Below are 25,654 nucleotides of genomic sequence, written 5' to 3' on the forward strand. Positions count from 1 at the left end.
CCGAGCCACGTGGAATAGTCTTTTTCTATCATAAACACATTACTCATTTGATCCCAATATGAAAGAAAGGAAATAGACATAACACTCCATTCATTTCCTTTTCTTCTTTATTTATTAAATATAGTTTGCTATAAGTATTTCGTGGGACCGTTAGAGACAAAGATCCTCTCTGGCCCACTTAATGCCAGAATATGCCCAAACACCTGTAAATCCGGCCCGAAAGCCCGCTCACACACCCCACAAGGCCCGGCCCGTTTTCCCCATTATAAAAATGTGGGGTCAGTTCCCTTCCACTCTCAGTCACAGTTCTCCTCCGCCGCAAACCACCGCCCGCCGCCGCCGTAAAAAACCCGATAATCAAATGTCCTCGTCCGACATGATCCTCGCCAAATTCACCGGCGGAGACGACGCCTCCGACCTCGCTCCGCCGCCGCCCTCCGCCGCCGCCGTGGAAATTCCGGCCACCGGGGGCGGCGCCGTCGCCCGGATCGCGCCGAGAGACCGGCACACCAAGGTCAACGGCCGCGGCCGCCGCGTCAGGATTCCGGCGCTCAGCGCGGCGCGGATCTTCCAGCTGACGCGGGAGCTCGGGCTCCGCTCCGACGGTGAGACGATCGAGTGGCTCCTCCGCCAAGCCGAGCCGTCGATCGTCGCCGCCACCGGCTCCGGCATCGTTCCGGCGGAGTCCGTCATCTCGAGCCCGTCCCGCGCGTCGAAGCTCGCCGCCACCGTCCAGGCGCCGTTGCAGTCGGCGCCCACCGGCGCCGGTGCCGGCGCGGCGGCGCAGCCGGCGGCGGAGGAGGAGGAGATGCTGCTGGAGTTCCCGATGATGGACGACTACCGAGATATACCGTTCATGGCGCTGCTGATGCAGCCGGCGGAGGACGGCGGCGACGGTTACGGCGGTGTTGGCGGAGATAATCAGTAGATTTTGTGCATCAATTTTCATTTTATTTTAATAAAATATTTTGAGTGTCCTTTTTTTTTCAGTTTTGACCATTGGAAAATGGGGAGAAATGTGAAATTATTTATAATGAATACAAACTTACAATTATGATTCAAATCTATGAAACTATATTTTTGTAGAGTACTGATTTACACTCTTACTGCATATTTCTATATAAGCAATATATTAGAAACAAATGACATTATAAAAAAGGAAATATATAAATTCTGACATATTATAAATTTTAAATGAAATAATTCTTTATTTATTGACACAATACAAATGATTGAGGTATCAATACTAAAGTAGTTGGACTAGCTCAGGTGAAAATTGATCCAAGTTTACTCTTACACAAGTCAGCGATGGCTCTGATCAAAATTGCTAGTAATAAAAAAAATACACAAATACTGATTTTACTTTAAAAAGAGTATATAAATATGACGATTTTACACGACGGCATTTGATTAGCAAGTTTGGACTCATTGGCTTCTTTTTGGACAATTCCTTTCAAACAAATGTCTCTCTTTGATGACCATCACGGAACATCTCGTGTCTCAAGACAATGCTCTTCTCTTTAATGACAAATCATCGGACATACTCTTAAGTCCGATCACATATACTACTACATTTTTTTTCATCATTAGATGAGTTATCTATCCTATCAAACATGCGCTAAGTTTTCTCTCTTACTTTATTATATCGTCACTTTAACTATTTATTACTATCATTTTTATAAAATGAGTGTAGAAAAGCAAATGTGACTCCTAATACGGGACGAAGATAGTAATTTTCAATAGTAAGTATATTTAGATTTGATGTTGATATTTACATTTCCATTTCCATTTCCATTTCAAGTAAGGTATATGATGCATGCATCTTTCTTCGAACAGAGATTTGTGTATTGATTCTTGAATTGGTTAATTTATTATAAGTTCACTTAATAGAACGAATATAAGTGCATAGGAATAAATATAAATCAAATTTATACAATAATACGTGCATGCCAATTTCAAACCTAACGAGTTTAAATAAATTAGTAATTTATTTATAAAATAATAGTTGAAACATTTCTCATTTTCAACAACAGATGCTTCCCGAAAAGGATATTTTGTCACGAGAGAAAAATTGAAAAAATAAAAGTTGTTCTAACATTCACCGTATATAATACCCCTATTTTGCAATAATCTTTATTTTTATTTTAAGTTTTATTTTTCTTTCAATATTGATCCTTAGCTGATCTAAAGGGAGGGGTCGACCGCTCCTTCCACGCGACTAATTTTTCTTTATCCGGATGCAAAATTTTCATGTTCGTTTCCTCCGTTTGCCTCCAATGTCATCCCGAAGACAAAAAAAACAGCCATGTCAGCCGCCCTTCCATTTCCGAACCCTAGAGCCGTCACTGATATGGATTATGAATTAATGATATAGTTACTGTTGTACTGAACTAGTGAGATCAGACACAATGAAGAAGGTTGTTGACAATGAAGGATAATCGAATGACAAAGATTCATTATCAACACTATGAAGTGGGTGACAACTCCATTTAATGAAGTTTTTCGATTCTTATGGACTGATGTTGAAGTGTGTATACTGTATATATTATACTTCAAAGGGATAAAAATTACCTCCAACCACACTCCAAAAGTAAATTCAAGAACAAAGAGAAGTTGATAAGTCATAAATATACTTATCCACGGTTAGATAGTTGTTTTCCACATTATATTGCTGAGAAAGATATTGCTAGTACTAAATTTTAGAAACAAATTATTAAAAAAATTGTAAAAAGAAGGTAATGAGGTAGTCATATTTGAACGAATTTCAAAAGAGTGACAAAGTGCAACAGCAAAGCAACGCAAAGAAGTTACTATTGATTAGTAAATTCATCTCACGATATGAAATGTCTATACTCAATTTGTAATCTCATTTTGACCTCTAAAACAAGTACTTAATTTATAATCTAATTTTGGAAATCAACTTGTAATTGGAAATCAGAAAGAAACAATCATCAACTGTAAATCATAAATATTCCCGCGTTTGTGACAAAAACTGACATAACTAATTCATTCCAAAGGAATTCATATCTAAAATATCTTGAAAAGTCCATCAAAATTTAATTTATGGTTGAGACTTATGTAAAGAAGACCTACATTTAAATATCTTGAAAACACCTAAATAATTGCCTCATTTAAATTTTTTTTGACTTTGTTTTGCAAAGATGATAATGAATAATTAAAGTGGAGAGATTATAAAGTAATTGAGAATAATTTAAGAAAATAACTACTACCATTCTTCTTGAATATATAAAAATTAGTAAAAATTAAATCATTTATGATTTGCTTGTTTAATAATATTTTCTCCTTTTTAATTATAAAAATTGTGTCAATGGTCTCAATAACCGGACAAATTTAATTAAATAAAATGACCATAAAATCTGGTAATAACAATAATGAGCTACGAATATAATAAAACCCTCTACCATTTTTTTTTAATTACCAAGGGCATCCATCGGTGGGCCCTGTGACTATTTCCCGTGCTGATTTACACATTTAATGGGTGGGACAGCTGGCCCAAGGATTTAAAGCTGCTCCATACCCAAAGGCAGGGATCGATCCCCCCCCTGATCGTTTGGTTAAGGATGGACGAGTCCCATGCCACTCGAATTAGAGTATCAAACAAGCCCGACCCAATAAATGTTATGGACTGCAGAATTAGGGCCCAAATGATGTATATGGGCTTAGCTTCAATGGCAAAATTGAGACACTCAAACGAGAAAATCGAATCAATCCACTCGATTTTTTGGAACTTTTGGAAGAGCCTCAACAAATTGTATCCATCCTTGTTTCAACTCATCGAAGTAGAGATAAGTGCCATAGAGACAGGCAACCTGTGCAACTCTTGCTGCAATTCTAAGCATTTTCGTTCGAAGTGGGACGTTCAGAAGCGGTTCCAGCTGCGACATTCCAAAACATAAAGTTATGTCAAGACGAGACATTCGAAATTGCAACATACAAAAGGCCTGAGAATTTGAAATGACAAAGTGGTTTGCAGATGGCCAGAATCTTTACCTCAACATGTTGTTTCCAGTAGTTTTGGATTCATGGTACGTGAGCCCTCCCCACAACAGCAACGACTGACTTATGCTGGCGTGCGGCTTCTAGTAATTTGAAGGACATATATCTGTATAGTGTACACCATATATTCAGAAATGAACAAATATGCAATATTACGATGAGATCAAGAATTTAAAAAACAAACTGGTCCCGCTCATCGATTTGAATTTTTGAACCGATAGGATCTTGCTTGGTCAGCTCACAAATCACTTGTTTCACCGTGTCAGCATCAACCTTCCCAGTCCTTCGTGACTCCTCCACCTACATAAAGCAAAAGTGAGCCTTTTAACATTAGAAAGTAACATCACCTCTACAAGATAATAGTCTATGACTCCCTCCAACCCCAAAAAATAGTTCATTTTACCTATTTTTGCCATTTGGTCCGTCCCTCAAAATTAGTCCAGTTTCTGATTTGGAAAAAAATTCATCACACTACACTACTAATGAAGTAGGTCTCATTGTCCACTAACACTACATCAACTACTTTTCTCAAATACTTCACCTGTTTTGCATTACAACTCGTGTCGTCCTCTTAGTCTAATTTTAGGCACAAGTATCTTTCCATATTTTACTCATTCCATCCCAGAAAAATACTCCCTCCGTCCCACTTAAAATGCAACATTTGAGAATCGGCACGGGATTTTATGTAGTGTTGTTTTGTGAGTTAATGAAGAGAGAGTAAAGTAAGAGAGATGAAAAAGTAGAGATAGAGTTGTTTCCATTTAAGGAAACGTTTCATTTTTAATGGGACAACCAAAAAAGGAAAACGTTGCATTTTTAATGGGACAGAGGGAGTAGTTTTCTTTTACCATTTTAGTTTGTCCCACAAAATTAGTCCTCTTTCTATTTTTGGAAACATTTTCACCACACATTACAATAACTAATAAGGTTGGTCCCCCTTTTTAGGGGACAGAGGGAGCATAAGGTAAATAAGAATACCTTCTCGGCGAGGTCTTCCGGCAAAAAAATGTAATCTGGTGTTGTATGTTGCAGATAGATTTGCCAAAGAGACGTGTTTGCCCAATATCTCAAAGTTGTAACCTATCACCAAAAGAAAAAAAAGTAGAAACTAATGATGTGGGGATGATTTTCTAGCCGTAGGCAGTGGAAAGGGATAAACAAAAAGAAGAGAAATAGCTCACCTCTTCAGGTCTATCACCAAGTATGACCTTGGCACCATATTTTGTTGCTTCGATGTATGCCGTACGAAAATCTTCACCGGGCACTCTATTATACGGCCTCTGTACCATTAAAATTGAAACGTCCCATTAAAAATGAAATGTTTCCTAAAATGGAAATAACTCTATCTCTACTTTTTCATATCTCTTACTTTACTCTTTCTTTATTAACTTGCAAAACAACACTACATAAAATCCCGTGCTGATTCCCAAATATTTTATATTTAATGGGACGGCGGGAGTATTTAATAAAAAGCTAGAAAAAGACAGATCATTGATGTGTATCATAAAATATGTTTCTCTATTAAGTTCGCATAAATGAAAAATTGGATCGTACCTTAGCAACATACCACTTGCACAAAATTGAATAAAGACCTTCATTTTTCTTCCACATATGCACCATAGCATCTGTAAACAATGCTTATTAGTGAAATAAGTAGAAAGGTTTTAGTAAAGAGCATAAAAAGGAGTACTAAATCAAGGTATTAGAAAGATAGAGAGGGGAAGTTAAGATCATTAGTTGAGACAGGTTGTTCGTGGAAAGGTTTACAAATGTGGCCAAACAATTTGGACACTTATTCGTTTGCTTTTTTCTCTTCCAGTTAGTTCACCTTCATTTTCGGTATTCTTTTGATCCTTTCATCAAACATCAAATATCTAGATTGAGTTATTTCATCGGGCACCTCTTGTGCTCCACCTTTACTCCTAATCATGGTTGGTACGATGGCATGGAATGAGGGTGGACTGGAAATGGAATGAAGATAGGAATGAAATGTAAATTTCCTTGGATTTCCTTTGCATTTTCTTCCATTGACTCATTCATTCCATCACACCAAGCAAATGAATAGAATGAAAGTAGATTCCATCATACCAAGAAGCCCCTAATTGGTCAAGGAAGTAGTAATAATGATAGATTTTTTTTCAATAGCTTCTCGTTCAAACCCACACAAACCAAATAAAAGCATTCAATTCAAAATCTCTTGTAACTAATTTTAGGCACCAAATACAGATGATTCTACAGAAACAAAAAGCGAAAATACAAATATGAGCAACCAACCTTTATATGAGGTGTAAGAAAATGACGGCGACTAGCGCACAGCTCCAAAAAAACAGCCTTGAGGAGATATAATATAAGAAAAATGAAATAAAGCAGCTCTGGTTTTACGAATTGGATCACCGCCTTAATTTCCTCCCATGAGTGAGATTGCGAAAAAAATGAAATATAATTAATGCAACATTACTGACCGGAGATACGTGATCGGATCCGACCACATATACATCACTACATTCTCCAGCGGCTGTTTCAGCTCATAATTGTTGGAGAGGAAAGCAACCGCCTCAAACAGCGACGGAACTACGTGGGGACAAGCCCCCGCGCCAGCGGGGGCTTGGCCAGCCCCAGACCCAGACTCCCCATTACATAGTCATCCTCCTACCAGTCTCCGCCCCAAGGGCCAGCGAATCCCGCCGCCCGATTTTCTAAAATTGAAAGTAGAGTTAAGATGGAGAACACAAGATTTGGGCGGCGAAGTGGAGAAGAGGCCGAGAGAATTATGCGAAAAGAGGAATGAAGAAAGAGGATGGCGAGGCGTCGTGGGGAAGAAAATGAACAGAAGATCTGTTTTCTCTCTCTCTCTTTTTTTTTTTTGGTATATATCTATAGCATTGGAAGAAGGAACAATATTTGACGTGTCAAATGGAATAAAAATTAGTGATAAATTACTATATTTACCCTATTTTGATGCTGAATAGGAGCATTTATTTATTTTATTCTCCCTAACATATACTACTATGTAGTCCAATACTCCATTCGATTAAATACTTTCATCGTAATATAATTCCATCCTTAATAATTAAAATCAAATCATCACAAACTACGTAATTACTCCAAATAATGGAAAAAAAAGCTTAGTTCCAAACATTCTTAAATTCACTAAGATAAAGAGTATTTGTGAAACTTATTTAAACAGATTTTTCATTGATGGATAGAGGCATAGAGCATATAAAATTGATGGTAAAAAGCTTTTTTTACTACAATTCGTTTAAGAAAATTACTCCTTGTAGTAGGGGCGTTTCATTTGAGCACTCATTTTAGAAAAAATATACTCTCTTCGTCCACAAAAAATAGAGCAATTAGTGTATTTGTGTATGACACGGGTTTTAATGTCAAATTGGTCAAGTAAGAGAGAAGGAAAAAAAGTAAGAAAGAAGGAGAAAAAGTAAGTGATAGGTAGTGTTAGTGGAATGATGTGTAGGTTATTATTTGTTGAATACTTTTCATAAATGAATGTGCTCTATTTTTTGTGAACGGCCAAAAATGGTAATTGTACTCTATTTTTTTTGGACGGAGGGAGTAATAAATAGTTAAAGTGAAGATAAAGTAAAGTAAGAGAGAGAATGATATATAAAAGAGTTCATCTATATTATTATCTCTGTTATTTTACTTTTTCTCTACTTTAATTATTTATTACAGTATCATTTTTTCAAAATGAGTGCTGACGGAAGGAGTATTATTTAAGTACTTTTTAAAATTGTAATGTTGTTATTTATGAAATTAAATAATTTACTATTGTTATAATTTTTAAAATTTTTAGCCCGGGCTTATTTAAATTCCTGGTTCCGTCACTGGCCTCAAATTGGCGGCGCCGATTGGCCGATTTGAGATGATTTAGTCCGTACATCGTTAGCGATTTGGACATTTGATTTCTTGTTTTCATTTCATAAAAGAGAGACATTAATTAAGAGAAATAATCAAAGAGAAGTTCATCTTAGGCGTGGTCGGGAACACCAATTCCAACCCGGTTACCTCACCCTCAAGCTGGGCTACCACACGCCATTTGGTGTTTCCGACCATGCTTAAGATCATCGGCGGAGGCAGGTGGGGTCGGCCGACCCCACCGCCGTACCCGGAGAACCGCCGGAAAACTCCTGCCACCGCCCCCCGACCCCACGGCATCCGGAAGTCTGCCCTACGATTCATCCTCGAGCTGGCAAGCAGCGCAGCTATGACGAAAAAACGTCATTGTTATTCTTAATCATCCTAATATGTATTGGATTAGTTTGATTGTAATCGGACTGTCGGAGGATGAAGGCGGGGGCGAAGACAGAATACGTCCGGGTAGAGAAGATGAAGTTCATTTTTCACAATTGGGCTTAGGGTTGGGCCTTTAGTTTAAGTAGTAAAAAGGGAAAAGTGAATACTATAATTTTTAGTACTCATTTCACAAGATTTCCGGTATACAATACTTTTAATCATGTTTTATAATTTATTTTCTTTTTTTATTTTTATTTGGTAGTAACAATAAAAGATCCCGAGTTTATGAATTCTTAGAAGATCGTCCGATAGTATATACTTAAAAAAAACTTAATTTTTCAAAAATTACCATAATTTAGGATGCAAAAAAGAGTGTTACTAAATTTCACGAACTTCTAGTTGTATCCCTTAATTTTAGTTGGGACACTAACAATAAGGATACTTTATGAAGCGTTCGTGGACTGTGGTAGTATAATTTTAGACACACATATTAACGTTCTTAATATCATTAAAAAGGGTTTTTATTCGAATTTTTTGTTGTAGTGATAACAATTCAAACAAGTTTGAAAAGTTGAAATAGTTGAAAGAATGTTTTCTACAATGAAATATGTTAAGCCGCGAAATAAGATAAGATGACTGATTGAACGCTTGATGGTATACTGTGAAAGGTATATGTTCGCTATAATAAGATAGAGATATTTTATTTCTAATGTATTTTTATTTAAATCTTTTTTTAAATATTATTGTATTTAGGGTCTCGTTTGTCCGACCCCACGGTTTTTTATTTCTGGATCCGCCATTGCTTAAGATGAACCAGTTAAGGGGGTGGAGGCGGTGCTGAGCTATGATGCTAAGAAGAACGTGGCGAAGATTAAATTTAATTAAAGTTTAATTAAATAAAAAATGTAAAATAGGATTGTGTTCGGTGTGTGCGTTTTTAATCAAAGAGAAAAACAATTAAAACATTGATAAACAAAACATCAAGAGAAGAAGGGGTGAGATTGCTGTGGAAATGGAGATGTGGTTGGTTGCTTTATGAATAATTTAAAATCTGAGCTGATTTGGTAATGCAAATGATACTACTAGTATTTATAAGCAAATCAACATCCCTATATCATTGGCATTGCCTCAGTTGGAAATTAACTCTTTTTTCTTCTCTTAAAACTATTATTTCTATATGTGTGAAAAGTTTTGAATGAGTGAATTTCTAGCCCATGCTGTTGAATTATTGCATGATATGTAATTTAATTTACCCCTTGTTTTATTGTGATGCCACGTCCATGATTAAGGCTATATTGGGTGTTTTTGATTTTTCGCGTGTTTTGGGTAAAACTGGAGATGGTTTTATGCGTTTTAGTTCATGATGGTGCGGATATTGGGTCGACCTCATACTGTTCCAACTCGTTAATGCCAATTTTGTTAATGAAATGTTCGATATGAGCACTAATCTTGCATGCTATATTCAAACTCGAGCCCAACCAATATGCCGCATGAATATGCTAGTGAAACGATCTTCTTTTGTATCAGTTGTATCTGTTCTTGTTTTCATGCATTGGTTAGAAACCGACCGAGAGTCTTCTTTTGCATGCAGAAGCTGAGGAGAAACTTGGTGATTTTTAAACTAAAAGAGAGGACTCAAAACTTTATTGGATGACTATGATGTAGTACTTTTCACATGCAACATTTGCCCCCTGTTTTTTTTTTCCAAATTCAATCGTAGTATCCATTTGGAGAGTATGGGAGGGATAGTGGTTTCTTATAAGTTACTTGGAGTGGTTTTTGGAAAATCAAGCAACATTAGCTTAACAATTTTTGGATGATTGTGGTTTGACATTGATGCTAGACTATTCATTCTAGATTGTTTTTTTTCAGTTTTCCCACTTCACAACATCCAAATATATGTTCCTTAAGTGTCATCTCCATATGATAGATGAGGACTATATGTTCTTTCTTAGGTGATGAGATTTTTGGTGAAGTTAGTGATCATGCATCACTTTTAATAACTGAAGTGGCAGTGAAATTTTTGATTTTGCTGCTAAATTTCAGTCAGTCTTTAAGGTGGCTTTATATTTGAGTCTATCTTCCGTTAGCAACAAAATTGAGCTTATTTAATAACTTCAGCCTTTTCATGTCAGTTTTTGTCTAACTGGCTGTTGCTTTCACGCTCTATTTCCATCATTCGTTGGGAAATCTTTGATTGGTCTGGAATTAATCACCAATTCACTAACAAATGGAAATGAAAATAATGTTGGTTGATAACGAATTTGTTCTCGCATTAAGGTAGTTACTGTGGAAGTGCTCAAGATCATCAACTTGAACTGGTGAAATTTACTGTTCTAAAAGACTACTATGATTGAAGGAGTAGTGTTGGTGTATATTGCCTATAACAATTAGTGATATTTGTTTCTGCAATTGCTTGCTGAGATTTTTAACTTGGCTTCTATGTCCTTCTGTATATTTGAATCTTATATCCATTTCACTACTTTGTAAAGCTATCACAATCACAAATTACATCTCTTGTTTCTTTCCTGGTTATTAATATCGATTTTCGTCTCGCATACATGCCTGAAAATATGATTTGGTCACATGCAGAAAAACCAACACTAGTTTTAGAATTTGTTAAGTTTTGGCATGCTTATGATGCTTAGGAGAATTTTGTTGATTCTGTATAAAATTCTAATATGACATTTGCTTTAGTAGGGTACAGCTTAACACTAACTAAGCTTACCTGAATAAAAATAGATCAAATGTTGATTCTGCTCTGTCCGAAAAAAGTATTGATGTTCTTGACAGATTTGCACGAATGACATTCTCCGCAAAAAAATTGAAGGTAAGCCATCTACTTTCACGTAGTCTAACGTTTTGACGTTCAATGGATCAGAAATTGTAACGGCCCGCCATTACACTGTACTCCCTCCGTCCCATTGAAGATGACCCACTTTCCTTTTTAGTTTGTCCCAACTAAGATGACTCATTATTTAAAATAGAAACACTTTTATCTCTACTTTATTCCATCTCTCTTACTTTACTCTCTCCTCTCAACACACAAAATAAATTTGCATAAAATCCTGTGCCGCCCAAGAAAGGGGTCATCTTCCTTGGAACGGAGGGAGTATAATAATAATGGCGATCGCTATCTAGGAAGACTTAAATGCAACAAAGATCATAGGCTAGGGTCTCATTTAAAGGTAATTTACCAGAACATTTAATGAACAATTAAGTAGGGGAAGAATAATGCCTTAGCAATGAAATCCAACAAAAAGGCTATCATAATAAATGCTCCGAAATAGCAAAGTTCCAAAATAATCTCATCTGTTTCATATTCAAAATATTCCCACGAAATAAAATAATTCAACCCAACCAAAAGATCACTTTCATATTTTAGCGGAAGCGACCAAGAGAGAAGTGAAGCTATGTATGAGGACACAACGACACTTAAAGTTTCAACAGATCATGTTATTATTTCCGACTCAACACTGCCGCCCGCTCGTCACCGCTCAACCTGCACATAGGGAAAACACATGCATGGCTGAGTACTATAATCATACTCAGTGGACTCAATGCCGAAAACAGTTTTATCACAAAAAAATAGTTATCATGCCATTTTCAAGTGTCCATCGGGGTTTTATCTTTAGAAAGGCCCGAGGCACCACAATATATATATCATTTATCCAAAATCACGGTCGCGCAACCATTTTTCTCATCGACGAACTCATTCTACATGACAAGGAATGCGGCCGCAATCCAGGTCACTAGACCGGCCGACCCGTACGCCAGCACTCGGTCTAACATTGGTGTACACTAACCCAAGTAGAGTTTGCGGCTCTACAAGGATCCGAATTCGATTAAATCAATAGTGGCATAGCCACGAGGGATAGGCACGACAAAACAAATCAAGGCATGATAACACATATTTCATTCTCATCAATATCAGTTTAGGACAATGTCATTATTTTAAAAGAAAGCCCACCTTGTCGGCTTAGCTCGAAAGTGTTCTCTTCTCCTCGTTTATCACGCTGAGAGCGCGAAGTATCACCTTTAAATTAGGCGTATCACAAATCAGTTTCGAATATTGATTTCAAATCATGCATGTTCCCACGTTTCCCTTTTTCCCATCGATAAATCTTTAATATCATCATCCAAAATCAAGGTACGATTAGTATATCATTTTTATTCGAATAACAACTCCAGATTCACCATTAAATCGTGTCATGTATGAGTGTTCTACACACACCACACACGCACACGAACACAACACATGTGCACGCCTTCCGAGGCGTGCACGCACGCACACACTCGGTCACGCACACACACACACTTATCACATGCATCCCAAATTCATCGATTAATTTCTCTTTCGCTCATTCTAAATGCATGTGAACTCAAGAACACCGATTGATCGGTAGAAGAAGAGAAGATCAAAATAAAAGTACCTTTTTCAAAAGAACAATCGGTAGGAAACAAGTAGAATCTTGATTCTTCAACAAAATCTTGAATTGCAGCTTCAATTCTTCTCCAAACGATGAAGAATCAATGGAGAAAGTAGGAGAAAAATTTGAGAGAGTGGGAGAGTGGGGAGAACGACGTGAGGGGAGGGGGGCGATTTTTCTGTAGTGCTAGGTTTTAGTATTTCTCTCCTATTTATAGAGGTTAGGATGTACTCCAACAATTAAATAATAAAAGATTTGGAGTAGATTTGTTTGTTGAAGAGGCCGAAAATTTGAAGAGGAATAACAGGAAATTTCGAAATCTTGGCTATTTAATTAGCCTAAGATTTAATTTGAATATTTCATGGAGTAGAATAAGATATCACGGAGTAAGAAAATAATAATAAATCTCCCCAAAATATAGTAGTAGGCGTGATTTTTAAATTCCTACTCCAAGGAATTAATTAAAATCCTAATTTAATTAGGATATGATAAGATCTTCTTAGATTTGACAAGATATGTTAGGATATTTGAATTTATTTATGAAAGAGAATAAACAAGGGATCAAAAAATATAATATTAAAATCCCTTCTCCCATAACATAGGGATTTTCGAAAATCCCTCAATTTCCATTATGGGGGCCGAAAATTATCTGAAGAAAATAAGGAAAAATCCGGACTTTGGATTTAATTTGGATAATTATCCCAAGCAATAATTAAATCCAAGAAAAATATGATTCCTTCTCCAAATAATACTAGGAGGGATCGAAAATTCCACATGATTAAATAATGCTCCTATTTAATTCCCACTCATCCCTTAGGAAAATAATTACCACAATTATATTACTCCGCATCATATATTCACATCAAATCAATCATTTCTTCACTTTCACTTCCTTTTCTCAACGCATTGACCTTTCAACGGCCACGTCATATTTTCCACGTCTTTGACTATTCAATAGCCATGTCATATTTTCAACAAGTTGACCATTCAACTCAATTTCAACTCTCATACACAATTAGGTCACAAAGACATCAGGTAATTAATCACTCATCAATTAATCCACATATCATAGCATTTAAGGCATTTAATGCAAAAATTTTATAACCCGAAAATTAGGATTTGAAAAAGTGGGGCGTTACAGAAATGGACTCTGACATTCGAAAAGTCCAAGAAGTTGGGTATGCAGTAAAAATACGAGGATTGGAAATGGCAGCAAGAAGTATTATTGGGTTTGTTTTCAGCCCTTTTTGTCAAATGGTATAGTAGACATAAGCTTGATGATATTGTTCACTGATATGTCTCTCTTTAAATAGAGTATTACTATGTCTATACAAGGAATAAAACCAAACTCTATTCTAGGGTATAAAATAATCACCTATTTCTGGGCTCAAGTTTATGTCTATATGACTACTATATGGTAAGGCTTGTGGAATGGAACTGATAAAATGTGATCAATTCATATGTAAATTTAATTGAATTAAAAGATATAATGAATTAATTGCATATGTAATTTAAAATTTTATCGTATATTTAATTTAATTAAAATACAAAATAAGATGGCCTAAAAAATGGAGATGAAAGTAGTAGTAATAAATACTGGAAAAAAGGTTAAAAGGCCATTAATGGAAGGACGCGACTCATCACCGAAAATAGATGAAATTTGATACAATAGAATTACTACTCCATATATTTTGGTTTTAGTTTGACTGCATTGATCCAATATCCATGAAGTTTTTAGAATTGTTTAATATTTAGGTGTACTAATTTTACTACACTACCTCGTTACCCGACACTAACTCTGTTGCTACCATTGGAATCAAGAAAAGGGCAAGCATAAATATGAGGAACACAAACTTCAAAGGGGAAGTGGTTCAATTATAGCAACTTATTTACTCGTTTCATGCCATGTTGTACATCAAGTTGTAGCCTTTTAAGCTTGCTAGATCATATACCAAATACTAACTTAGGCCACGGACCCGAGCCTCGACCGTATAGTTCAAGTGCCACAAGAACTCGTACAAAAAATACTATCCATGTAATGAACTATCTATAAGTTATTTATCCCAAAATAGCGAAAAGGTAAAGAATTTAATATTTCTCAAGCGTCGGTCCACGTGACATTCCATAATTATCAGTTTCATGCTATCTTGATCACTCTGTAGTTTGTGCAGACAACTCAATCCGCTGCTCGCTATCCCCCAATGGACGATCCACGCATCAGGCCCAACCAAATGTTGTCAATGATTTTGAGTGGGCTTTACGGTCAATTATATTAAAAAGTCATGGAATGAAGTATCAAAAAGTCATCAAAAAATTAGCTTAATTAAGGGATAAAAAAATCATGAATTCAATATTTTGAAATGGTCGATGTCATGTGATGCTCCCAAACACAAGTCCAACCAAATAGGGTTAATTCCATTAAAAAAAAAACATTCTAGTAACCTTTATAAATAGAATCGCGACATATAATAAAGGCGAACACGAGTTTAGCAATCAATCATTAATTAATGAAAAAACAGTTAAGCGAGAAAGTGCTAAACTCAACAACAAATTCAATAACTGCGGACCCCAAACCCCACATTCCAATACAGCTTTGAAGCACTCCTTTCGATTCCGTCGAATATATTGCGTCACTCTACTTACTCTGCACTCACTTTTCCCCATCCCCCTTTTGCTTTCTCTCTCTCTCTCTCACCTCCACCCGCTCCGAGGAGGAATCGCTCAGTGATTCAGGCGTTTCTCGGTCAGTCCTCTCTCTCTTTTATGGTTTGTTTTGGCGGTGATACCATGTAATGCGCTTTCCGTATGCTTCAATTCCTGCATTTTTGTTGTTGTTGCAATGTCTGGATCAACGATTTGTCGATGTGCATCTATTTGGATTCCAATTGCTGCGAGTGGATAAATTTAGGTTGAATTTTGTGTGTGCGCGCTCAAATTTTATCGATTCTCAATGCAATTATATGGTTTGGTGTTTATGATTCGGTACAGAGGTGAAACTAATTCATCAAATTTAGCTAGGGATTTGTTTTCATGGCTTGAAGCGAATAATTAAAGCCTCTTGATTATGTGATTGTGAATTTGTGGAGTGTTTTGTATGAAGCGGCATGCATTGCTAGATAAGGTGCGATTGCATTTGGGGCTGCTTGCTGTTTTTATTCCCAATTTATCAGCTTTCTTGCATGCTGATCCGTGAAGAGCTGCGTATTACTTATTTTGTCATTATCGATAGTATTATCAGGCTATGGAGAATGGAGATCCGTCTCTGGGGTTGGAAGATGGGACAATTGATGTTGAGGATCTGCTTGTGGAACCCCCACAAGACGGGCATCTGTCGATGGATAATGTCATATGTTTCGATGAGAAGATCGCAAAGAATGCAATGGCCATAGTACCTGTTTCCTGCAGTTCTGGTACAGTTTAAGAACTAGCAGTGTGAAACTCCTCTTTGCTCGTTCTATCGCTGATTAGTTAGTTATTAAGTAATTAAATGCCATCCTTGTGCCGATTTAAGATAACAGGACTGAATTGAAAAGACTGTTGTGAGGCATTTTAAATCAGAACTTGATTTATTAAGAAAAATATGTTTGTGTATGTTTAGAGGTATCCTCATGATGGTTTACTTGTATCGGATTCTTCTTAAAGTTGTAATTCTGTCCTAATATTTTAAGTCATATGCATAGGATACACATACCCAAGTCTAAGCGACATGGCATGTACTAAAAATTGTAATGAGATGTTTTCCGTACTTTCTGATGTCAAGTAATTCTTTTTATGAAGTTTTATCATTAGTAACCACTAATGTAGTCGATTGCCATGCTTGTCTAGGATAAGATTATATGGCCCCAATTAATTCTTTCTGAGTAGATTTATTAATGAGCTATCTTGTATCCATCAGCAGTTAGAAGATAACCCTCTCTGTTTCCATAAAAAATATTGAAGCTATTTCTTCTGTTTTCTTCTAGATATTTATCTATTTGTCTTCTTACTGATTGCATGAGTATTCACTGGATGTCACATGCCATTGAATGTAACTGTGTGGCTTTATGCAGGTGGGTCGGATACTGGTATTGCTCGGGAAGGGAAAGATATTCTAAATGGAGAAGTATGTCATAATTGGTTATTCGTCTTTAACTAATGGTTGACCCAGATCCTTTAAAGAGTGCTATAATCTATTCATGACTTATTGCTTGGTTTTTATAGATCCATGTATGATAATATGTGAAGCTAATGCTTGCTTTAGATAATTAAATTACATGTTTCTGAGTTATTTCCCATATCTTTGTTTATGTGTCTGACTCATCTTATGACATTGGCTTTAGCTTATGTTTTCCCCATGTGTTATTATATGGTTTAGGACCCTAGAGTGTCTTGCTCACGCTCATTGAATATCACACTTAAATGCGTTACACGTATTTGGTTGATGGACAGTGCATGCATTATGTAGATGGGTTACAGGCCATGTATCATGAATTCATGATTCATATCTTTGAAAGAGCTCATCATCTCATCCAATTAGATGGAAGTCCCCATGCGCAGCCATAAATTTTGGGTTGGAGTGACTGGGAAGCAAATTCAAGTTCTAAAAGAATTAGTCTATAGAAGCCAAGTAAGAAAAAATAAATATTGCTACTTGAAAAGAAAACAACTGAAGATTCTCACGTATAACATTCATAATTGGAAACTGAAACTAAGATATTCCACTACTGTACTTATTTAAGTTAGGTATAGTGAATGTTGGAATACACCCATGGACAAAACAACTACACATCTGAGACCCTAACGTAATGAAATGGAGATAATTACAAATCGAATGAATAACAAACAAACCACAAAAAAATCCCATTTGATAAGTTTATTGGATGTTATGCATATATATGTTCTTGCAGATAACTTATCAATGAAGATCAAATGATCAGTAAATATATAGCTCTAGTGGAAAGTTGAAAGAGAGGGGGTTGGTTGTCCAATTCTTGCCCATATGTCCCCTCTATCCAAGAGTATGATTTTAGCGAGTTTGTTGACCAATATGCTTTGCTAACTAAGATATCTGAGTTTTGGAGTTGGAGAATGAATTGATTGTCTTCTAATGTATCTGCTTGTGTGTAAATTTATTTGTTAATATATATGGTTCACATGTAGGTACTCAATGCAATGCCTATTGAAGCTGAAGATGGATACTTCCGACTAGAGAATGATTTTTGTAACATGGGTGATGAGTACCTTCTAGGTACACTCTCTTGTTTCTGCTCACTATTCTTACTTGATTGACCACAAGTGTTGTGTGATGTCCCTTTCTTGCAAGTTGCACCCCCATTTCAATTCTTAGCTACGCAGAATAATTAGAACTGTGTTACTGGATTCAGGTGTTGAGTTTGCAGAAAGTATTACAAATTTGGATTATGGTTCAAGTGAAGGTTTGCAGGCTTTTGCCTCAGACTGTCAAATTCAAGTGTCTACTGATGGTTCTGACACTGGCTGTAGGTCGGATCTATATAGAACAGGTGATTTGCGGAAGTGCCAGACTAACCAGAAGGCTGAGAGCTCCAAATTTGGTGGTACTCTTATTCGCCGTGGGTGTGAAACATTGGATGAGGGCAACCCTACAGTTTCACCCAGATCGTGTAGTTTGCAAAATTCTGGAAAGTCTCGGAACAGTTCAAGCTCTTCTTTTCTAGAAGTTCTGTCCGATGAGAATGACGGAACATTCTCCCTAGCTGATAAGATGTTTTACAGCTCAAAGACTATAAGAAATGATGAAATTGAGCTGACGGGCCAAAATGATGCTACTAATGCAATTGAGGGGCAGCAGATAGTAGCAACATCGTCAGTTCAAGAAAGTAGCAGTAATGTCCTTACACAAAAAAGATCACGCAAGCCCACACAAAGGTACATTGATGGATTAGCCGACCCCATTCCAACATATTCTAAAAGAAAACGAGAGGCTTCTTCTTCTACCATCAAGGACAAATCTCCTGGAGGTAAAGAACGTAGGAAGTGTCATGTGGGACCTAAAGCAATTAAAGTACCTCCTGAGGATCCAGAGGAGTTCTCTGTCATAGCAATTCAAGTTCCCTTTGGTTCTTTAGCTAACCAAGAACGTTCAGAGAGTCAATCATTTGATACGGTAAGTTCTTGAACCTACTAAACTTTGTTACAGGTATGTTATGGTCACAAGACTCGGAACTGTTTTACTCCCTACTCCTATACATGTGTTCTTTGTCAGGGTTCGAGTTTCTTCAAATTTTCTTTTTTCAATCTCTTTAAATTTTTTTATCTGTTCTGTCCATGTACTTGTTCGTTCGTGGTTTGAATGACATATCCTGATCAAATGTTTTCTCCTTTTGGAGTTGATGTTTGTAGGCATTCATTGCGAGTGTGGTTATTGAACAACTTTTAGTAGATTACCTATTACGATCAGTGAATCATTTTAATGTTTTGGTACTCAATCATTTTAATCGTAGTTGGGTGAAAATTAATCACTCTTATGTTTATTCCCCAATAAAATGGGAAATCAAAATACTTTCCACATTCCTATTCTCAGTTGCTTTTACCTAGTTTCATGTATTATTTAATCTCAAAACCATCAAAACCACCTCCTGAGATTTAAATACTTATGTAGCTGACTAGCTGTTGAATTTGAATATTATGTGAGCAGGTGCAGCATGTGGATTGTAGAAATTCAGTGACCAAGTCGAAAGGGAAGAGTTCTACCCCAACCAATAAATCCGACAAATGTGTCCCGGCACTTGAATATAAGAAAAAAGGTGATTGTGCAGAAGCTCCATCAAGAAAAAGAGGTGATTGCGGCATGGGTCAGAAAAAAACCGACGTTTTTGTTGCAGAATCTCCGTCAAAGAAAAAGAATGTCCCTGCAGCAGCCACAAATCAGAAGAAAAGAAACGACTTAGCCCTTGCTGTAATTCGGAAAAAAAGGGATGACTGTTTTACAACAGAGAGTCCAAAGAAGAGGGACGACCGCCGCCTAGCTGTGGTGCATCACAAGAAAAGAGACGACACTTTAACAGATGAGAGCTCTGAGGAAGCTAGTGGCCGCAGGAAGCATCATAGGCTATGGACTATTTCCGAGGTCAGAAAATTAATCGAGGGTGTTTCCCAATACGGAGTTGGTAGATGGAGTCGAATAAAGAAGCTCTTCTTTGCAGCATCCGCTCATCGCACATCCGTAGATCTCAAGGTCAAATTCCTCTCTCTTCCATCCCCTTATATGTCATACGATACTATCGTTGCTTGTCAATTTGCGCAGGACAAATGGCGGAATCTGTTGAAAGCCAGCGGTATGCAGGAACAAGGGAGTCAGCAGGTTACGCATATTTCTATTTATCATCTTCAACTGTTATTATAAACACCGCGTATTGAAACAAAATCGGGGTGTTTTAACAGGGAGAGAAGAAACGGAATGTGGCGTGGCGGCCTCTGCCAAAGCCCATCCTGCGCCGCGTCTGTGAACTGGCGACAATGCATCCTTACCCGAAAGGCGAGAGGGGGGCGACAAAGGCTGCTGCGCGCGATTCGACGACGGATATAACGCTGAGTGACTACAGAAGAATCCTAAGTAGTGTTAATGGGAACTGAGCCTTGCAATGAGAAAGGCATATGTTGTACATCCTTTACCTAACCATGGATGATGTTTTATTGATTTTCAACTGTTTCGTAGTTTTTTGTATTGATTTTTAAACAATGTTGCAACGCTTGCTTCTTACCTAATATCTCTGTTATTTTCTACTCACTTTTTGTTATTATTATTATTATTATTATTATTATTATTATTATTATTATTATTATTATTATTATGTCCATCTAATAGATTGGAGGTTCAATTGACTGCATAAATAAAGATCCATTATTGATCCTTCCTGAGAAAACAGTCCAACTACGAAATGATCAAAAGTGGGAATATAATAGAACATTCTTGTCTATATTATTTTCCATTTAGACTTAAAAGAAATAGTTAAATAAGTTGTCATCACAAACTTGGACAACAATATGTGGCTGTAGTTTAGTGGTAAGAATTCCACGTTGTGGCCGTGGAGACCTGGGCTCGAATCCCAGCAGCCACACATATTATTATTTTTAATTTTTTGACTTCAATGAATAACATAAGATTAAAACTCCAAAATAAACACAATATTTTGACTTCGAAGAAGGTGATGGAAATTGATCGCTATATAAACTACTTCCGTCCACAAAACAGTCTCATTTTGCCATTTTAGGATGTCCACAAAAAATAGTCTCATTTTAAAAATAAAAAGTTTATCTCATACTTTATCCACTTTTGCTCCATCTATCTTACTTTACCTATTTTTTCTCCTTCTCTTTTTACTTTACCAATTTCTTATTAAAACTCGTGCAGTCCACAAATGGGACTATTTTTTATAGACGGAGGAAGTACTATTTAACACTTAAATTGATAATTAAATTTGATTTGACTACTAATTCATTAGTAGGATAGCTAATGTTCATGTGTCATTTATCATTGTATCCGTAATTTGTTTGCTGTCTGAAACAGAGGTTTGAGAATATGCAAATGTCATTCCTAATTAAAAGATCAATTCAAATACTTGATTCTATTCATGTGGTTTGTATGTATGGAACTTAATGGTGATTTCAATGAATCCAAGTATCCAACATTAGTATAGCCAAGCTCATATTCATTCAAGAATCAACACTATCCCTATGCACACTCTAGCACTTCCCACAAAATTTATATCCTTCTGTCCTTTAAAAATATAAACTATTTCCTTTTCGTTCATTCCTTAAAATTATAAACTTTCTAATTTAGATAACTTTTTCTCTATGATAAGATGAGATTCATATTAAATTATTTTTTGGAACAAAGTGAGTCAACACTTTATCGGCAACAATCTACACTTTTAACATTCTATCTACAACTAACTAACTAACTAACACCACCTTCTGAAATTACAAAATCTCACTTAACCTTAACAAGGGAAAGGGAAAGGTGCAGAGGTAGTAGCTACACGACAGTGCCAACACAACATCAACCTCAACCGCAGAGGAGAAAACTCGGTATAAGCAAAGAATCTAATCAATGGAAAAAAAAAAAGAAAAAAAATCCAAATTCCCTTTAAGTTTATACTCACATTCACCACTATTTAGACCATACTAAAGAAACAACAAATTCTTCAAGACAAAAAAGAACAAAGCCAGAGGCTGCAAAGGTGTATATACATCATGGAATTTATGTGAGAAGACTTACAACATATGACCTCATATATCATCGTACATACAAAAGCATAATCACCAAAACAAATGGCAGTGCTCATTCAAATTTATCTTTTTCTGTTGCAAATTCAACAGCAAAAGCACCAAAGATTTCTTACCTCTATTTCAGCATATTGCAACTGAGCATGTTACAACTACTTTTTTTTTCGCACGAGACACAGATTTTAACCCCTTTTTTCTACCAAATTATCATCTGATCAGTATATCAAATATCAATCACCTAGCAACCTCAAGAAAACCTTCCAATTCGCGCCGCCCGAACGTTCTCCCGAGTGAAGTATCATCCTTGTGTCTTGCTGCGAGGTAGAACACCAACCAAGCCACCATGAAATACACCTCCATGGATGATTGGAAAACGAGTACCACGAAATCCCCAAACACCCGCCTCAACGCCCATTTCCCGACTGATCCACAAACAATGACTTCCATCCACCTCATCTCAAATGCAGGGTAGAACAAAGCAACCAGCATGTGACACCCTTCTCTCACAATCTCCCTCCCACCCCGTCTCGAATCGACAATGGCTACCCAAGAACCCACAGCAAACAGCAAGCCAAGCAACACGTCGCTCAAGAACCAAACCGCCATGAACCCTGCGCTCTCCCACTCGTGCCCGATCACCCACGGGGCTACATTGGCAAACGGCATAAACTTCATCCTCAAGAACACTTTGAAGAAAACATACTGATCCTCAATCTCACCAAAGAAGAATATACCCATTAGCTGAGCTAGAGCGTCCCTCACAGCCCATTTCATCAGCACAAACCCCGAGAGCCGCTTCAGTCCGATGTTCGATCCGTCCCAAACTGTTCGAAAAAAGGATCTCCGATTCCCCACCAAATGATCCACCACTTTGAGGAAGATGATCCCGTTCCCCCAGGTGTATGTAACAATGAAAGCAAGCACAACATAAGCATAAGCAGCCGACAACACACCCGCTAAGAAGAAGAGCGACGACACATCACGATTCCCCAATTCGAAACCCTTGATCAGGAAATCCAAATCCAACACCGCCTTCCCATCATCCAGCCTGCTCTCGACGAATTTGGAATCATCCTCCTCCAATAGAGTGACATTCTTCCTGAATTCAGGCTTGAAGCTAAAAACCCCAGGCTTGATCAATTTGGGGAAAGAAATACCGTTATCCATGACCGAATCGGAGAATCCGTAATCCGGATTGAAATCGGAGAGGAAGACGGAGGTGGAATTGGCGACGTGCTTCCTCGAGGAAGGGTGGAATAGCGAGCGATCGAAATCGGAATCGCCGGAGAAGAAGTCGTCGTCGAGGGTTCCAACGCGGGAGAGGTGGAGGAAGGCGCGGCGGCGGCGGCGGAGAGGGGGGTGATGGCGGTGGTGGAGATGGGAGGAGGAGGCGGAGAAATCGAGGCGGGAGAGGAGGGATTTCAAGGAGGGGTCGCTGTCGATGAGGGAGGAGAGGTAATAGGAGGCGCTCTGGACATTGGAGCGGAAGGTGAGGAGGAGAGAGGAGAGGAAGACGAAGGTGAGGAGGTGGGAATAGAACAATGATGAGGTGTGGCGGAGGATTTGCGCGGTCGTGGTGTGGCGGAGGAGCGGCGGCGGATCGCGGTGGCCGTCCATGGGTTTCTGGATTTGGGGTTTGTGGAATTTTTCTATCTTCAATTTGGGGATTTTGAAATTAAAAGAAAAAAACAAAAGAAAATAGGAAACTCACTCTCTCTCTCTCTCCAAAGGTTTGATTTGCTTTGGTTGGAATTTTATACTAGTAAAATAAATGCTGATTTGTTTTTTTTTCTTTTTGAAAATAATATATTTCTATTAAATGGGACAATAATATGGTAGCTTATTTTTAATAATTTTAGCTGTTGGTAGTTAATGGATTGACATTTGAGAATGTTGAGGTCTTACATTAGTTAAAAATATTAAAATAAGAATATTAGTAGGTTTTTGACTGATAATTATTATTGTACTATAATTAATAACTCAATTTGTGAGAGGAAAAGACTTTGCAGCAAATTTTGATATAGCAAGACAATAAATTCAAATTCAAGTCACTATTAACACCTAAATTAATTGTTTTCATATTTGAATGGAAACAAGGAGGTGATTCAATAAGAATGCGTAAAATAAAAATAAATTAAAATTATACTAGTATGTGATTTGTATTATGGGACGTTTCAAATAAATGATACGTTTCCTATTTTGCTAAAATCAATTATTTAATCTTTTTTATATTATTCTATGTTCATCTTTATTTCATGTTCTATTTTATTCATTTTTAACTTATAAGGTGAAACGTAATTCTCTTAATTATAGTTTCATAAAACCTACGCAATTATCACATAATATGAGATAAAGAGGAGTATGTATGTTTTTAAAGGAAGAGTTATACCTGATAAATAAGCTCAAAATGTAACTCTTGATCAAAAGTGATCAAAAATTACTTACGAGATCACACGACGTTATATCTGGGGGTATGTGTAATATAGATTGTAGAGGAATGATATGTTACATATCTTATGTGAGCATCACTCTCGTTTGACACACGTTTAGCGTTGTTCGTTTCGATTTATCTATTTAGTTTGACTCTAATATATTAAAAAATGTTATTACAATTTTTAATTTCATAAAAATCAAAGCTCGATTTACTCGTTTTCTCTATAATTTCAAATAAATGAATAAAATAATAAATCAAGCTTTGATTTTTATGAATTTTGTGAAATAAAAAATTGCAATAACATTTTTTAATATATTAGAATCAAAATAAATAGATAAATTGAAACGAACAACGTTAAATGTGTGTCAAACGAGAGTGATGCTCACATAAGGAGCCCACATAAGATATATAGCATATTATTTCTCATAGTTGTATACTATTTGTTCCTTTCATTTATTTAGTAAAATAATTGAAAAAAATGGAATACTTGGTGATAAAATAGTTGAAAAACAAAACCCAACGTGTGACACTATTAGTATTTAGCAATCCGATTGAAAATTACTAGTACCAATTTAGCTATGACCAATTGACCATGATATGTTTGACTGAATAAATGATAGCCCAATCAATGTTAAGTTAGGTGGCAGACACATCCACATAAAAGAAAAACAAAATAATTTTTTTTTAATGCTAGTAAATTGTATATCCCTCAAGCCAACTTGGATGACAATCTAGGTAGGGATAACAGAAGTGAACTGATTAAATATACATATTCTATTTAGATTTATTTTATACTTGGATAAAATCAGATTATTTTTCAAAATTGGATTTTCCGTATGGTTATGGGTTCTTTTTTTAATCCAAAGGATTCAAATTATATTAAATATATAAATTTTAATTATGTTATTCAATAATATTTAACTAAAAGGTAGTTATAACTAAAACTCTGAATTTCAGATTTTTTCGGGAACTTTTTGGCATTTTCAATTTTTTATTTGGTTTGGAATTTTCAGATCGATTTTATGTTCGGATTAGGTAAATATTTGAACTGAAATTCGAATGATCACCCTCTAATTGCATGTGCTAATTCTCACTCAATATCATCAAATCTACCATAGTTTTATATATCGTTGACTAAGTTATGGTTAAATTTAGCCAAAATACAAACAATAACAGCATAATACTACAAGATTGGATTAATATGGTTATTATATCTAGGTTGACTAATTCATTTAACAGTACTAGCAGTTGATAAATTTTAATTACACAGTACACT

At 36.5% G+C, this 25,654-nt stretch overlaps 4 protein-coding genes and 1 non-coding gene across 8 annotated transcripts; 3 read left to right on the top strand and 2 right to left on the bottom strand.

The window, feature by feature from the left end:
- The first annotated feature begins 319 nt into the window (after positions 1-319).
- On the top strand, positions 320-1,050 carry LOC125209658 (transcription factor PCF1-like). The gene has a single exon (XM_048109246.1). It carries the CDS (start codon positions 362-364, stop codon positions 926-928), a length of 567 nt encoding a protein of 188 aa, XP_047965203.1. The 5' UTR covers positions 320-361; the 3' UTR covers positions 929-1,050.
- A 2,279-nt stretch (positions 1,051-3,329) lies between these two features.
- On the bottom strand, positions 3,330-6,865 carry LOC125211557. Of its 2 annotated transcripts, XM_048111412.1 has the most exons (8): positions 6,480-6,865; positions 6,292-6,348; positions 5,572-5,642; positions 5,199-5,297; positions 4,996-5,097; positions 4,202-4,317; positions 4,012-4,123; positions 3,330-3,896 (listed from the first exon to the last, which is right to left on the bottom strand). In XM_048111412.1, exons 3-7 carry the CDS (start codon positions 5,635-5,637, stop codon positions 4,042-4,044), a joined length of 465 nt encoding a protein of 154 aa, XP_047967369.1. In that variant the 5' UTR covers positions 5,638-5,642; positions 6,292-6,348; positions 6,480-6,865; the 3' UTR covers positions 3,330-3,896; positions 4,012-4,041. The 2 variants fall into 2 exon arrangements, with proteins under 2 accessions (XP_047967369.1, XP_047967370.1); XM_048111413.1 differs by lacking the exon at positions 6,292-6,348.
- An 8,438-nt stretch (positions 6,866-15,303) lies between these two features.
- On the top strand, positions 15,304-20,445 carry LOC125214670. Of its 3 annotated transcripts, none has more exons than XM_048115787.1 (8): positions 15,304-15,441; positions 15,937-16,108; positions 16,748-16,800; positions 17,838-17,925; positions 18,062-18,822; positions 19,354-19,893; positions 19,963-20,019; positions 20,100-20,445. In XM_048115787.1, exons 2-8 carry the CDS (start codon positions 15,940-15,942, stop codon positions 20,289-20,291), a joined length of 1,860 nt encoding a protein of 619 aa, XP_047971744.1. In that variant the 5' UTR covers positions 15,304-15,441; positions 15,937-15,939; the 3' UTR covers positions 20,292-20,445. The 3 variants fall into 3 exon arrangements, with proteins under 3 accessions (XP_047971744.1, XP_047971743.1, XP_047971745.1); XM_048115786.1 differs by having other exon boundaries at positions 15,308-15,441; positions 15,928-16,108; XM_048115788.1 differs by lacking the exons at positions 15,304-15,441; positions 15,937-16,108 and having other exon boundaries at positions 16,755-16,835.
- Positions 20,446-20,704: 259 nt separating this feature from the next.
- On the top strand, positions 20,705-20,776 carry TRNAH-GUG. The gene has a single exon. It is a non-coding gene; the product is annotated as a tRNA-His (tRNA).
- Positions 20,777-21,870: 1,094 nt separating this feature from the next.
- LOC125216534 lies at positions 21,871-23,655 on the bottom strand. The gene has a single exon (XM_048118272.1). The coding sequence runs from the start codon at positions 23,559-23,561 to the stop codon at positions 22,179-22,181; it is 1,383 nt and encodes a 460-aa protein (XP_047974229.1). The 5' UTR covers positions 23,562-23,655; the 3' UTR covers positions 21,871-22,178.
- Between the last annotated feature and the right edge of the window lie 1,999 nt (positions 23,656-25,654).

The sequence above is a fragment of the Salvia hispanica genome, chromosome 3 (assembly GCF_023119035.1).
Source record: "Salvia hispanica cultivar TCC Black 2014 chromosome 3, UniMelb_Shisp_WGS_1.0, whole genome shotgun sequence".
Lineage (NCBI taxonomy): Eukaryota > Viridiplantae > Streptophyta > Magnoliopsida > Lamiales > Lamiaceae > Salvia > Salvia hispanica.